The sequence below is a fragment of the Nomascus leucogenys genome, chromosome 9, assembly GCF_006542625.1.
Source record: "Nomascus leucogenys isolate Asia chromosome 9, Asia_NLE_v1, whole genome shotgun sequence".
NCBI classification, from domain to species: Eukaryota; Metazoa; Chordata; class Mammalia; order Primates; family Hylobatidae; genus Nomascus; species Nomascus leucogenys.
Genome location: NC_044389.1, coordinates 71,187,944 through 71,204,275, shown reverse-complemented (window position 1 = coordinate 71,204,275; position 16,332 = coordinate 71,187,944). Strand labels below are relative to the sequence as shown.

The following is a 16,332-nucleotide window of genomic DNA, read 5'->3' as shown; positions in this document are numbered from 1 at the left end:
ATCTACGCTTAAAAGGATTGCATATAAAATGTTCTTATTCTAGTGTACTAATCTCAACAAATCCTTAATCATCTTCCTAAAGCCGAGCTGAAAAACTTCCCTCTAGGAATGTGTAGGCATATATGTGTATGTGTGTTTGTGTATAGACACATTATTTAGAATATTTGTAACCTGTGTGACTACTATGCCAACTATTTCACCCTAAAAGGGCAAACTCCTAAATGTTATCTGAGTTTAACTTAATCTGAATATGTTACAAGGTCTCGGAGAAGCCCTTAACACAAAACATTTCTTCTGAAATTTTGAGTTCTTGTAAGAAATATTCTGGTGTATTTTCTTTCTCCACATAACAATCTGAAGATACCATGTTAGTAATCCAGTCCTTTTGGGTCAACTCCTTGAAGATGTTTCTTGCTTTATTTAAGTCCAAATAAACAGGCATCATTTCTGTAGTTCTTCTGTAGAAGTAAGATAAATTAAGTATTTTGTTAGATTATCTCCCTAGGTGCAAAGTTTCTTCTACAGCTTGCCCCATTTCAACAAAATTACCTTTTTTCTCAAGTGTATAACTATAATAAATTGTCTAAGTACAAATGCAATATAGTAAACAACATAATTTTTTCTAAAATACCAAAAAAATCAAGGCTGCTTTAACTATATATACCATAAGACTTTAACTCAGATGCTGTCTTATCTGTAATAGATTAAAAAAATAAATACTTCCCAGTTAAAAAAAAATAGCCACAGAGGGAGGCTGAGACAGGATAATCGCTTGAGCTTGAGAGGTCAAGGCTGCAGTGAGTTGTGAACATGCCACTGTACTCCAGCCTGGGTGACAGAGCGAGACCCCGCCTCAGAAAAAGAAAAGAAAAGAAAAGAAAAGAAAAGAAAAGAAAAGAAAAGAAAAGAAAAGAAAAGAAAGAAAAGAAAAGAAGGAAGGGAAGGAGGGAGGGCGGGTGGGAGGAAGGAAGGGAGGGAGGAAGGGTGGGCCACAGAAAAAAGATACAGGTTTTTCAAAGGAAGGAAGGAAGGACGGACGGACGGACGGACGGAAGGAAGGAAGGAATGAAAGAAGGAAGGAAGGAGGGAAGGAAGGACTGACCACAGGAAGGAAGGAAGGAAGGAAGGACCACAGGAAGGAAGGAAGGAAGGAAGGAAGGAAGGAAGGAAGGAAGGAAGGAAGGAAAGACAGAAAAAAGATAAAGGTTTTTCCCATTTCTAAAAAGTACATCCATTTCTTCCCGTTAAATGGACTGAAAAGCGGGAACCAAAAGAGGGGGCTTCTGACCAATAATTTCTTAGTACTTCAATATAAAGTTATTAATGAAATGTTTAAGTATCTTCTCATGGAAGACCTTCTAATGGAAGGGCATGCAGCCATTAAAATTATGTTACCGGCTGGGTACAGTAGCTCACACCTATAATCTCAACACTGTGAGGCTGAGGTGGGAGGACTGCTTGAGGCCAGGAGTTCAAGACCAGCCTGGGCAACATAGCAAAGCTGTTGTCTTTACAAAAGTTAAAAAATTAGCAGGAGGTGGTGGCACATGCCTGTAGTCCCAGCTACGTGGAAGGCTATGGTGGGAGTATTGCTTGAGCCCAAGAGTTTGATGATGCTTGAGCCCAAGAATCATGATGCTGTAACTCCAGCCTGGGTGATGGAGTGAGACCTTGTCTCAAAAAAAAAAAATTACCAAAAAAGTAAAATGGGCAAACATTAGGTAGAAAACAATGTATAAACAATATGATCCAGCTGGGCATGGTGGCTTATGCCTGAAATCCCAGCACTTGGGGAGGCCAAGGCTGGTAGATTGCCTGAGCTCAGGAGTTCGAGACCAGCCTGGCCAACATGGTAAAACTCTGGCTCTACAAAAAAATACAAAAATTAGCTGGGTGTAGTGCCATGTGTCTGAAGCCTCAGATACTCAGGCTGAGGTGGGAGGACTGCTTGAGCCTGGGAGGCAGAGGTTACAATGAGCCAAGATCACACAACTGCATTCCAGCATGGGCAACTACAGGGCAAGACCCTGCCTCAAAAAAACAAAAACAAAAAACCAGTATGATCTAATTTTTTGTAAAAGAATACATTTGCATGAAAAAATATAATCATATACATAAGTGCTAGCTATTACTCTTAAGTGATGGATTATGGAAGATTTTCACTTTCTTTTTATTGTGTGTATTTTTGACATTTTCTACAGCAAGCATGTATTTACTCTTGTTAAAAAAACAATTTTTAAAAAGGGATGAACATATAGCTAATTATTTTACCCTCCAATTATTTTTTTATCCTCTTTCACGGTACTCTTAATACAATTTAATACAATTAATTTATTACATTTATTACCTTTTCCTTAAAAAACTTCCAGTTAGACAAGCAGGAGATGAAAATATCTCTTGGATTTCCCTATATTAGTAATAAGACACTGGTTAAACCAAATCACATGGTATACATATATACAGCCTCTTTACAGCATGAGACATGATAAATACAACATCTTATAACTATCCTTCCAACCTCTCCATTTGTCTCCTATCTGTACGCATATTATCTTGGCTTCTAAAAGTCCATTCTGTTTGGTAAATCTCAAAATTTCAGTGGCAAACACGGAAAATAAAAAAGTTTATACATACTCAGAGAAGCCTCAAATAAAGAGCAAAGGCTTGATTTATGGTCAGAACCTCCTTGAACAAACAAAATACTCCCACCCCACCAACTATGCAAGTCCTATTTATCTCTATTCCACTGAAGTAGAAATAAATTACCAGAAATTAAATGGGGGAAGGAGTATGCTTAGTTTCATCTTAGAAGTAGTTGTACAGTTCTTAATTATTTATGCTCTGCAAATTATGATGCAACTATTTTGTGCAACTACTTTGTACAATCATTTTCCAGAATTAGAAAGCCATACCTAAAAATATTTCTAAAAGATGATGTTTTTAAGAATAGGTAGGAGTCCTGTAAACCTGTAGGAGTTCTATGGTTTAGAGAAGAATGGTACAAATTGTTCAGCTAAGAATAACAGGTACACAAACTAATGGTTCCAGGATCAAATGGGACTGGGAAACACTATAGACTATATTTTCTGGCCAGAGAGTCAGAATATACATAAACAGAGGCCTGGAGAAGCCCTACATAAAGAAAGCTGTCCTCATGGCGCTTACATGTTAGTTGTGATGGGTTAGTTTTATATGTCAACTTGGCTAGGCCATGGTACCAAGATATTTGGTCAAATATTATTCTGGATGTTTCTATGAAAGTATTTTTTTAGATGAGATTAACATTTAAAATGGTAAACTGAGTAAAGCACTTGAACAAGTGAATAACAAGAAAGCACCTTCCATAATGTGAGTGAGCCTCATCCAATTGAAGGCCTTAAGAGAAAAGGCTGAGGTCACCCAAAGAACAGGAAATTCTGCTTTTAGATTGCCTTCAGACTTGAGCTGCAACATCAACTCTTCCCCAAGTCGCCAGCCTGCTGGCCTGCCCTACAGATTTTGGACTTGCCAGCCCCTACAATCTCATGAGCCAATTCCTTAAAATAATCTCTCTCTCTCTCTCCCCTCCATAGATACACAGATGGACAGACAGACATGATAGAGACAGTGATAGAGACAGAAATACACACATATCCTATGAGTTTGTTTCTCTGGAAAACCCTGACTACAAAATCTCATATTGCTGTACAGAACCAGTTTGGGAAGTGATACTTGACAGTGATATACAAGCAGAGAGTCAGACTGTGGGGTGTACCTTTTTGTGCTCTGCCACCGTTTAGTCTCCACATCAGCAATCCATCTCCTTACAGTCCCTTCATTCAGTGTAGGAATTGTCCTCTTCAGATTAACATAGGAATTCTGTAAACAAACAGGAAAGTAAAACACAATAATTTAGACACATCAGAGATAGGCACCCAACTTTTAGGTATACTCTAGAGGGTAAAACTGACTTTTAAGTATGTGTAATACAGCCCTGGGACAATCACAAAGTGATACTCAAACAATAAGTAATCAATCATTTGCCTGGTTGCCACTTTCTTGTCCAAGGGGGCTTAGACTGAAAGTAAATTTCTCTGAGGACCTCAACACTCAGCACTTTATACAAATACAATTGAATTAAATTGAACATCAGACAGCCTTGAAAGGAAGGGAAGATCCTGAAAGAGCTGTGTGCAGAAGTGTGGGGAACTCGATTTCACTTGGTGAAGTAGGGCAGGGAAGTTACGGACTTTTTATTTCCAAGCCCATGAACCTTGGGGTCTTTCTTAGTACTGGCCTGCAAAATCATTTTTAGAAACTGTCACTCTGTTGTTTGCAGGGATACTGACCAAACATCATTGGCAAGTAGCCCCCAAAAGGTAAGTATAGTCTACAGAAATCACACTGATTAGACATTCACCAGAGAAAAATCTGCTGATTTCTGTGGGAAAATACTGATGTAGTTTAGACAATAAAGGATCAGTAATGTCCAGCTATCCCCCAAAAAGTCAGCCTGGTAAACTGATGATTTTGGAATTCACCAAACTTGGATACTAGAACCCTTAGTTTTGCTTAAAATACTGGGTTATAAAACACCTGGAGATCTATTTTTACCTCTTTCTTTATCCAGAGCAAAATGCTTTGATTCCCTCCAGCAATCATTATTAACTCCTTTTCTGAGGTATGGGTTTCTGAAAGGATGCACAAAAAGTAAGAGTTTTAGAAAGTCATTTGGCACAAACATGCATGTTCAATTTAAATAACTTCAGATTCTTCTTCAACGTAGTCATCTTATCTTCTTAATAGACAAAACTTAGTACATTTTCCACCAATTAAGAAGCTGAAATACATATACTTTTGGAGTAAAGTCTAGTTGGCAAACATAGGTAATTCACAAGGTGGACATGTGACATCAGTTTAATATACATATTATAAATATTTATATATAAAATGCAAACATTTCATTAGCTAAATGCTATCAGTTTAATTCAACTCCCATTACTAAAAACTATGTTTTCAAGATTTAACCAATGACTGCTGGCTATAAAGAATGTAAGTACTTTAAGCCCATGTAACTGTTTATAAGGAATCAAAGATAATACATGCTGCTTAAGGAAATAACTCTGTTCGTTTTCCCAAAAGAAATGAGTAAATTTTGTTACTTGAGGTCACCACTAAGCTTTCAGAAACAAGTAACAGAAATGCTCCGAGGTGCTTCTATAGTGGAGTGTTTCAGAGCTCAGATTCTGAGGTCATAAAGGGCATGGGTTCAACTCCAGATAAACCACTTACTGGCCATGAGTAAGTGGCTAACCCTTTTCTCTCCAAGTCCCTTTATCCTCCAGTAAAACAGGAGTGACAGAATACACCTCCCAGAACTGTCATAAGGATTGGTGAGATAACACAAGTAAGTGCTGAGCAAAGTTCAGTGTCAGGTATATGTTGACTGCTCATTATTCTGAGGGTTTTATATGACTGTGGATCAACTTAACCAGGGCAACCAGCCAATTACAAGAATTAGTAAACAACTAATTACAAGAATTAGTAAGTCTCTTGCAAACTGGAATGAGAGCTGCATATGCCTCTGAATCCATTGTCTATTTTATCATTTAAATTCACATTAATCCTAATCTGAAGGAGTAATATAGAATAATTACTTTGCCTCAATAAATTAGACTGATTCTTGAATTGTTTACCAGTAAAAAATGAAACCAATATTTAGAGAAACTCCCCTCATAGTCATATACTGCTTTCTTTGCCACATTACCCAGTTAGAAAAATCATTTTCTCTAAAAAGATACTATGCCAAACCCTATGTTCCTACAGAATTTACCAAGTTTGAGTTCTTCACTTGATGATACTTTCACTGGAAGCGGTATCAGCTGGTCACGTGTTCCACCGTTTCCCAGTTGTCCGTCTTTTCCAGAACCAAAGGAAAAGACCTTTCCCAAATCAGAAACATAGGCAAGTGTGTGCCACCTATTAAATAAAAGCACATATGGTCAATTCTTTTTTTTTCTGAGACGGAGTCTCGCTCTGTCGCCCAGGCTGGAGTGCAGTGGCACAATCTCGGCTCACTGCAAGCTCCGCCTCCCGGGTTCACGCCATTCTTCTGCCTCAGCCTCTCCAAGTAGCTGGGACTACAGGCGCCCGTCACCACGCCCGGCTAATTTTTTGTATTTTTTTAGTAGAGATGGGGTTTCACCGTGGTCTCGAGGTCAATTCTTAATTATCCACAATGATGAGAGTGTTTAGCAATACAGTAAATTGCCAAAACTATGCTACCCAGTGAGAGTGAAACTAAACATCTCTTAAAGGATGAAAACCATCTGGAAACCAAGAAATCAACATGTACCTGAAAAGACTTTGGAACCCAAAGGCCACTCACAAGACCATGATGTCATACTTTGGCAAATGGTGTTCCCTTTGTTGGAACAAGCACCTCCCCTTGCCCTCTGCTCATTTTTCAACATTAGTTTGAGTCACCACCTCTCGGAAACCATCTCTTGAGTCCATTCTCTTTCCATCCTGGAAGACTCAGTTGAGTTCCCACTTAATTTCTCAAAGATCTTTACCACACTGATTTTCCTATTGATTTGCTGGTTTGTATATCCCACTATACTGCTGTGTAGCAAGGAATCTGCCTTGCCCAGAGAGGTCTGGCTGGTGCCCAGTTCCTGGGAGGTAACCGCTAAACCCACAGAATTTCCCAAGTGATAGAGGAGAGTCTTTGTTATTCATGGCAGGATGCTGGGAGAGCTCTCTTCACCTATGATGTAAATCAGACCTACAGGAGGGCAGTGCTGGAGATTAAGTTCAACTACCTGGGCAATGATTTAACCAATCATGCCTCAGCAATAAAAACCCTCAATTTAGGCTGAGTGTGGTGGCTCATGCATGTAATCCCAGCACTTTGGGAGGCCAAGGCAGTAGGATACTTTGAATCCAGAAGTTTAAGACTAGCCTGGCCAATATAAGGAGACCCCATCTCTACAACAAATTTAAAAATTAGCTGGGCATGGTGGCACGGACCTGTGGTCCCAGCTACTCGGGAGGCTGAGGCAGGAGGATTGCTTGAGCCTGGGAGGTCAAGGCTGCAGTAAGCCATGATAGCACCACTGCAGTCCAGCCTGGGTGACAGAGTGAGACCTTGTCTCAAAAAAAAAAAAAAAAAAACCACCAAACCAAAAACAACTCTTGACTTGGGTGAACTTCTCTGACTGGATGGCAGATTATGTACATCCTGTACCCTGTCTCCAAAACAACAACAACAACAAAAAAACAGAAAAAACAAAAACAACTCTCAACTTGGGTGAATTTCTCTGATTGGTTGGCAAATTCTGTATGTCCTGTCACATTATCAGGCCAGAAGAGATAACACCATCCACCTGCTCCAAGGGGAGGTGACAGCCACAAGCTCAGCATTTGTAGCCCTCCTAGACCCTGTCCTTATGTTTCTTCCTTTGACTGGTACTAATTTGTATCCTTTTCTTGTAATAAATGTGACTATGAGCATAATAGCTTTTAGTAAGTTAGTGAGTCTTTCCAGTGAATTGTCCTGTTAGTAGGGATATTGCCCTGATGTGCATTAAGACAAATCTCCAACTTGCCTCCCTCTCTTGTAATACATGCTACTCAAAAGGATTGTATGTAATGAAGAATCCAAAGAGGTGATAAGACTGCTTTGGTTAAGAGATATTGAATGAGGTATAAATATTGAAGAGAACGTTTCTTTGGTGAAGAGACTCATATTCCGATAATTTGGTCTACCTTAATAATATTACCTATTTATGTAATTCTACTCCAAGATCATAAGAAAATATGCCTACAGACTGAAAGTATGCATGCTAGTTTTTTATAAGAATGGTTTCAGTAAACTAACAAATGAACCCAACATTCAAATACAGTCTGAATTTTGCTCTACGTTTAGTGAAGGAAAAACTGCCCAAAAGAATAAGTGTATATGGGGCAAAATATTTTTTAACCCTACCAACTCCCAACATCCCTCTGGCAAGACGTGGACTGATATATCTGATAACCAAAAAAATTAAATAGTGGCGTGGTGGCTCACCCCTGTAATCCCAACACTCTGAGGGGTCAAGGGGGGCAGATCACCTGAGGTCAGGAGTTCAAGACCAGCCTGGCCAACATGGTGAAACCCCGTCTCTACTAAAAATACAAAAATTAGCCGGTTGTGGCTGGGTGCGGTGGCTCACGCCTGTAATCCCAGCACTTTGGGAGGCCGAGGTGGGCGGATCACGAGGTCAGGACATCGAGACCATCCTGGCTAACCCCATCTCTACTAAAAATACAAAAAATTAGCCAGGCGTGGTGGCAGGTGCCTGTAGTCCCAGCTACTTGGGAGGCTGAGGCAGGAGAATGGCGTGAACCCGGGAGGCGGGGCTTGCAGTGAGCACAGATTGCGCCACCGCACTCCAGCCTTTGTGACAGAGCAAGACTCCATCTCAAAAAATAAATAAATAAACAAAATAAAAAATATCAACCGGTTGTGGCAGTGCACGCCTGTAATCCTAGCTATCCCAGAGACTGAGGTGGGAGAATAACCTGAGCCTGGGAGGTGGAGGTTGCAGTGAGCTGAGATTTCGTCACTGCACTCCAGCCTGGGTGACAGAGCAATACTCCGCCTCAAAAACAAACAAACAAACAAAACAAAAAAACCTTTAAATAAACCAAGGAGTCTGAGCAAGACATTTTACCTTTATTTTCTAAAAAGGAGCTGTGAAAATTAAACTTCTTAGGAACACTTCACTCAAACCATCACTGACTATGTCTTATACTTTACTGTGATCAGGGCAGGCTACAGTGAAAGAACTCTAGTAATTAAAAAGTATGTTGGCCGCAAGGCATTGTCAGAGAGGGTGATTACATTAATGAATAATCCTTTGTGATTTGCGCTTTATTTTTACCAAATAAACAATTAATGACTTATTTTTCTTAAAGGCAAAAATGCACCTGAATAGTTACAAAGGTATTTCACTAAGGAGACAGCAGAAAATAAGTTGTATCCGCTCATTAAAAAAAAAAAAAAAAATCAAAGAAAACAACCATGAAGAGTAAAAGGGGTATTATCTTTATCTAAATAATTTAAATTAAGCATTTTCACTGATTTGAAAATTTTTGATATATCTCAAAGAAACTGATAGAAATTTTATTAAATTACTATCTAGTTTGCTGCACTCATTTTATCAATTCTCATTGATACTTTACAACTTACCTTCCACATGCTATCTGAGTCACTCTATTCCCAACAAGCTCAGCCACCAAACAGGGTCTTAGCTCATTCTGTGTTGAATTATGACCAAGTTGCCCATGTTTTCCAGCACCAAAAGTAAACAACAGCCCATCCTAAGGAAAGGGAATGTCATATCAGATGCTAGAAAAATAAAATAAAAAAGTAGTATTCACTGATGCAAAGTGAATCACTAATAAATAGCACTGTCAAAGTAAAGCTCCTAAATATCAGAAGGACAGTCTTACATATAGGAAGTGATGACCTTTCTTCTCTGGGAAACACTAACTTCCCATACAAAACGTTCTTCTAAAAATACAGCCAAAAAGAGACAAGGGTACACCCACCTGTGTGAGCAGGGCACTGTGAGAGCCACCACAAGCAAGAAATTCAACTTCCTGATTGTCTAGTGCTTCAATAAGGGATGGATAATCTTTACCTATGTAAGGAGAAAAATAGCTGAAGTGACCAAAAGGAAATGCTGAGTTTCACAATGGATTTACCTGGACTGCTGCTTCTCAACCCAGCGACAACAGTTCTCATGATATTCTGACAAGAAAGGCTCTATGTTGCCATGTTTAGGATCAAGTTCTACGCCTCAGGGTGAAGGTGGGACCAGTGACCAAAAGGGTCACACTTAGGGGCACCCACCTGTGAAGGGGTCAAACCACTTCCCAAAGCCTGTTCTCAATTATGACTTCATTCACTTTAATTGCAGCACATTAGATATTTCCAACACCCATCTAGAATTACTTTTAATGAACATAGCAATTCCTTTTTCTTTCAAATTATCTACTAGTGTCATCACCTCACACTACCTCTTCTTTTCTTCATGATTATTTTCATGTCAAAAGCACTCAGAGATTCAGCCAAAGTAGTTTAATGGCCACTTTATTCCTCTTCTCTCCTTTGAATATTTTTCTAACACTGACTTCTGGGCTATTCTGTGTAATAACCATTGCACTGTGTCAGGGAGAAATGAGTAACCAGTGATCCAGCGTATTGCATACAGTACCACAGCTGGTTATAAGCAGCAGAATTTCTTACACCTGAAAACTCTAATAAGTTGTTTGGGATCATGAGAAATTTCACCATTGGCTTTGTTCAATAATGGAAATTACATGTTTCTTCATGTGTGTTTTTGTGTGTTTACAGACATAATTGATACCTTATAGAATAAGATCAGGATATGTGAGTTCTTAAATATAATTTTAGTATTCTTTTGTAATAATACACTAACAGACTTTAAGTGCAAAGGCTTTAAAGGTCATCTCATCCAAACTTGTCACTTGACAGAAAAAGAAAATGAGGCCTAGAAAAAAGTTTAGTGACTGGGCAAGGCTTGCAGTTAGTAAACTGCAAAGTGGGAATCAGAATCCAGGTTCTCATCCCTAATTCAATGCCCTTTTCCATCTCACACACAACCCTGAAACATGTCTCAATTACAGTAACAACTTCCACACTATGTATGCCTCTTGAACTGATTCTGCCCTGAAGACAGAGAGGTAATCAGGAAGAGCAGTGCAAATGAAAGTGAAGATTTGAACCATTTTTGACAGGGAGGTCCATTAAATTCATCTAACAAGTATATGTGTTGGTAATAGGAATCTGAGAATGTGTTCCATACTCTCAGTGTGGCCCAGGCCTAGTTGTCCAAATTCATTTTTTCCCCATGAATAAATGTTGCCAGACATGGATAAGGCCATGCTGTGGGCTTCTCCAGCAGAAATCTGAGCCAAGGGTACTCCTGCGAGGTGCTCCACAATCTGCGGTGTGGTGGTTGAGGGAAATTTCCTTCCAACTCCAAGCTGCCCATGCAGGTTCTGTCCCCAGGCAAAAAGCTCACCACCTTGACATAAACAAAGCAAATGCTGTTTTATTCAATTTAAAATGCAGCAGACATTATCCTAAAGCATTATGCATGCTCTACATAGTATAATATCACAATATTGTACCTTTGCACTGATGGTACTCTCAGTTACCCTATGTCTGCCACAGAAAAACATAGAATCTTCTCTTTAGCAGTGACAGTTACACTTCCTTATCCCTCACTTCAAAAGTGAAGCTATTTGAACATATTAAATAATATCTTCAACATAATAAATTTGATTGTAAATCAAATTCAAGAAATATTGACTTTAAAACACTCAGTGGATGGGCCCATGAAAAACAGAAACAATCTACCTCTGCGAAAAACCCCAGAGCTACTGTTTTCTCTCATATGCCTAATGATCCCAAATCAACAACTGTAAAATTCATTTGAAATTACAAGATCCCAAATAAACAACTGTAAAATTAATTTCAAATTACAGTTTCTTGAACGAGTCAGTTTCTTCTTCCATTAACAGAATATATGGAGCACATTTTTTAGGGAGCGTTCTTAGATGTTATCTGATAGAGCTGACAATATCTAATAGAGTCTAAAAAAATACACCAGAGAATTAAGGTTTATTGGAATCTCTTTGCAAGATACTGTGATGTGGTGGGAAGCAGAACCTCTTCTTCACACACAATTTTCATGCACCTGTCAACCACCAGGAATATAATGATGAGCATGACCAGTTTCCTTTCTTGCTTCCCCAACTTTTATTCTTTCTGTACTGTGATTTACTAGTAATAAACTCTGAATATCCCTTTACCCTTATACATACACGCCTTTAGACCCTGGGCTTCTTAAAGGCAGGGTTTGTATGTTTCATCTTCATAATCTGAACACAGTAGATAGTATGAAATATTTGTTCATGAATGAATGAAGTCAAATGATCAATTTTTTCCAATACAAGTTAATACTATCAAATCTCAACAGGCCTTGCAATGAAGGTCAAATACTCACTAATTATTAACTTCCCTTGAATCCCAGATTCTATTCAGTTTATGAACATGTTTACATCTGTCCTGTATATTAACAAAAATTCCCTTGACTTCGAATTCCCCTCTATGACCCTACTTCTGTCTTAATTATTCCATTCACAGTAAGTTTCTTTTTTTTTGAGACAGGGTCTCGCTCAGTTACCCATGCTGTAGTGCAGTGGCACGATCACGGCTCACTGCAGCCTCAAACTCCTGGGCTCAAGGGATCCTCCGGCCTCACCCTCTCAAGTAGCTGGGACTACAGGTGCAAGCCACCATGCCCAGCTAATTTTTAAGTTTTTTTTGTAAAGATGAAGTCTCCCCATGTTGTCCAGGCTGGTCTCAAACTCCTGGCTACAAGTGATCCTCCCACCTCAGCCTCCCGAAGTGCTGGGATTACAGGCATTAGCCACCAAGCCTGGCCTCACAGTCGAATTTCTTTAGGAAATAATTCATATTCACTGCTTCCATTTCCCACCATGACAGCGTCTGATAGAAAATGGGAAATACTACAGGGCTAGGGAGATCCTTGAATTCAAAAAGCAATGTTAAAACATATCAGAGGCCTGCAACCTGGCCACGAAAGGGGATTCTGAGCCGGAAGAGCGGAAGTTGGAAAAGTATTAGGAAAAGGGAAGCAGTTTCTGGAAAAGGGTAGCCCCAGGCCTGGACCAGATGTAGAGAAAACAGTTTTGATTATTCAGAAAATTTTCCCTGTTTCATATTTGAAAAATAAAAACATGAAACCAAATTTAGGAATAGTAATTATGGAAACCTGAACATTTTACAGATCCAAGAATTCTCTCATTATGTATTTGCTTTAAGAATAGTACTCGGAACCAAATCAAATTCAAAACTGTATTTCTGTCCTGTTACAAGTGAAATACAGACATTCTACTGGCTCCACATATACACACATGTATTACTTCCACAAAACTATTAATATTACAGAAAAATTACCTTTTGAGAGTGCAAGAGAATGATAATCTCCACATGTGATCTGAATTATTTTTTTTTCTTGTAAAATGCTTTCAAACCTGATAAAGGAAAATACATTTTGTGTTAATCACCATAATGAAAGTTACAACATGGATTTTAGAACTATTAATAGTATTTAATTAGAAATGAAGCTCAAGAAAAAACTTTCAATTTACTGCATCACATTCAGTACATCTAAAATTATTTTTTAAATACTATATGTTTTAATTAGTGGTTTAAGAAAAAATATGCATTACATAATTATAATAAAATATTATTATGCAAACAACAATTTTATGATGCAGGAATAAATGCAAGGTGAAAATGAGTTCTAATTCATATAATCTACTAGGGAAAACTCTCACAAATTATTTCATGATAATGTGTATTTTTTCTAGGTTAAAAACTTTTATTTCCAGAAATTTAACTTATAGGATTATTGTGAGGATCAAATGAGTTAATGAACGTGAAAGTCCAATTTAGGGCTAGGCAGACTATTTAATAATTTCCTTTAAATGCCAAAACAACACATGATATCTGCCCTGGGGGACGTAAGGACTTTACTGGTCAGTTCAGAATTTATTATTTACTTAAGATGCTACTATATAAAGCAGGGGACAAGAATCAGATATGGTAACATTTTCCTACAAAAATTATTATTGTCTTTTGATTAAAATTAATTTTTAATAAAAGAAAAAAGTTCCCTACCTTAGATGTTTCATGCTATAGTTGTCATACTCAAATGGTTTTCCATCTGATGAGAGAATCAGCATGTGCTCTGCTCCTTGGTCCACGGAATGTATCTTCATGTTTTTTCCTAATTTAATGCATTCTACAGAGCAAATCCAACCAGGAACTATCATCACTTTGATTATTACCCACTGTATTACTAACTTCATTATAATACACTTAAAACATCTTGGAAAAATTTCAACTAGACAAGCTTTGACTTACCATGAACTTCTCTTAAGAAAATTCAGGTAGGCAAAGCAAATCAGGAATGACAATTGTCCTAACGTAGATCTTTTTTAATTAGAAAAAATATTGATGTATACTTTGTTGTAAATGGAACATACCCTTAAAATATCCAATTAAATATCTGCTTTTAGGTTCTTGTTATATTAAGTGAAGACAAAATTTGAAATGGCAAAGATGAAAAGGTCTATAAGAACATATAACTTTAAGACAACATAACTCATTTCAAGAATAGTGTATTCTGAAACACATTCCTTTCTCCCAAAAATCAAATAACAGTAATAAACACTTCCCAACAGTTCCCAATAGAAGCCAATGCCTATATTCTTAAAAGGAAGGATTATGTTTGGGGGACTATCTTTAAAGAGGATGCTGTTGAAAACATTTTTCATTGGCATTAGTGCACATTTGGCCCTTTCTAAAGTTAAGAGATTTTAAACTGTCCACTAGTAAAAATGTACTCCTAATTTGTTCACAAAAATTAAATTAGGATAGTTTTGGGACCTTGTTTCATCTTCAGTTCTAATGAAATAGAATCTATTCATGTAAAAATCTCAAAGCACAAACCATATTACAAATGCTAGGGGAACCAACAGTTTGGTAATAAGAAATGGCCCAGCAGACTAACGGTTTCTTTTAAAGAGTCTCAGCATTTCAAATCAGTTGAAAAAAAGTATTAAGAAATGGTATTGGGACATCGGCTAAGCATTTGGAAAAGCAAATAAATCTAGCTCCTTCCTACCTCAGTACTTAAATTCCAAGCGTACGAAAAATTTTTACTTAAAAAAATAAAACCTTAAAATTACTATAAAGATGAGTACATTTTTAAAAACACTGGGAGTGAGGATAGCTGTCCAACCTAACATAAAATCCATAAGCTTCCTTTACAGACAAAAAAATTGATAAGACTACCCCCAAAAAAATGCACAATAAAAAACAACATCCACAAAAGGCAAAGTGAGAAAAATATTACAACATGTACGACGGGCGAAAGGCTATTCTTATTCAATATTCAAATACCTCTTCCATACAAATAAGAAAAAGATTTAACAACTCAAATTTTTAAAAGTCAGGCAAAGATAAACAGGCAGTTTACCAAAAAGGAATGCAAACGTCCAGTAGTTAAACGCAAAATAAACTCGCAGCAAGATACCAATTTCTTCATTCCACAGATGGGCAAAATTTTAAAGAACGCGGGCAATTATTTCCCCCACTTCGATGAGAATGTGGGAGAAGGGCAACTGAAGGCCAAGGTAAAATCTCATCACTGAGAATGGCTCCCAAAGTTAGAGCAGTGACTACTTTCTCAAAACCAGATAGTGGGAGATGCGGCGGGCGGGGGACGGGGGTACAAACTTGAACAGAAACCTATGAGAAAGCCAGACTGGCTACAAGTATGAAGACGCTGCTCGCATGCCCCGCATCGGCCACTTTGCTGAGTGGAGGCTCCGCTGGTCGCCAGCATCCCGCTCACCCCGCGCCTGACAGGGACCGGGATAAGAGAGCTCAGGTGCGCCGTCCGCGAAACGACCCGAGCCAGGCGCGCGTCTGCGACCTTCTGCGCTCTCCTCCCTCAGGCGCGGACCCCCGGCTGCCCGCCCCTCACAGCCCTCAGCCCTCACAGCCCTCACACACCAGCCCCACTCACTCGGCGTCCGGGCGCCGCCGCTCCCGGGGAGCAGCTGGTGAACCTGGACGACCGCCCCGCCGCGCTCTAAGACCGCGAGGCGCCCCGGCGAGCAGCAGATTTGGCGCGTCACCTCAGCCCTCCTGAGCAGCGCGCGGTGGAAGCCCGCGGCGCTGGGGAAGAGCCAGAGCTGCGCGCCCGGAGACTTCGCGGGCTGGGACGCGGCGGCCGCGCCCGCGGTCGAGCGCCCGTTGCGCCGCGACTTCCTCCGCGACCTCCGCTCCATCGCCGCTTTGCGGGGTCCCAGGCCCAGAGGCGAGAGGAGAGAACGCGGTGTCCCGGGACTGAGCGCGCCCACTGCCTCAGGCGTCCCGCGGCAGAGCGGGAAACAGCTGCGCGCAGCTGCGTGGCGTCGGAGAACGGCAGCCTCCGCTACTGCGTCCCAGCCGGGACGCCACGCCCCCCACGTGCTGTTTGGGGGCGGGGCCTGCAGCTCGAGTGGGAAACGAAACAGAATGTTTGTTGTTGTTTTTAGGGGGCGGAATCGAAAAGGAAAAGGAAACTGTAATGAGAGTGACTTGGCAGGCGGCCAAAGGCAACAGGTCGTTGGCTGGGGTAAACGCCGGTGGGCTGGACTGAGAAAGTGTCCCCAGGCGGGCAGCGGCCACCTTAA

At 39.7% G+C, this 16,332-nt stretch overlaps 1 protein-coding gene across 1 annotated transcript in view; it reads right to left on the bottom strand.

The window, feature by feature from the left end:
- The window catches only part of HERC5 (HECT and RLD domain containing E3 ubiquitin protein ligase 5), a 50,046-nt gene extending 33,955 nt beyond the window's left edge, over window positions 1-16,091 (bottom strand). Inside the window, exons 1-11 of the mRNA XM_012499355.2 lie at window positions 15,681-16,091; window positions 13,766-13,889; window positions 13,040-13,116; window positions 10,857-11,078; window positions 9,577-9,668; window positions 9,215-9,345; window positions 5,813-5,958; window positions 4,594-4,670; window positions 3,755-3,858; window positions 2,348-2,407; window positions 365-458 (exon numbers count right to left, since the gene is read on the bottom strand). Of these exons, the coding sequence (XP_012354809.1) occupies window positions 365-458; window positions 2,348-2,407; window positions 3,755-3,858; window positions 4,594-4,670; window positions 5,813-5,958; window positions 9,215-9,345; window positions 9,577-9,668; window positions 10,857-11,078; window positions 13,040-13,116; window positions 13,766-13,889; window positions 15,681-15,945 (1,392 nt within the window). The 5' untranslated portion in view covers window positions 15,946-16,091. The remainder of the gene's footprint in view (window positions 1-364; window positions 459-2,347; window positions 2,408-3,754; window positions 3,859-4,593; window positions 4,671-5,812; window positions 5,959-9,214; window positions 9,346-9,576; window positions 9,669-10,856; window positions 11,079-13,039; window positions 13,117-13,765; window positions 13,890-15,680) is intronic.
- Window positions 16,092-16,332: the final 241 nt, after the last annotated feature.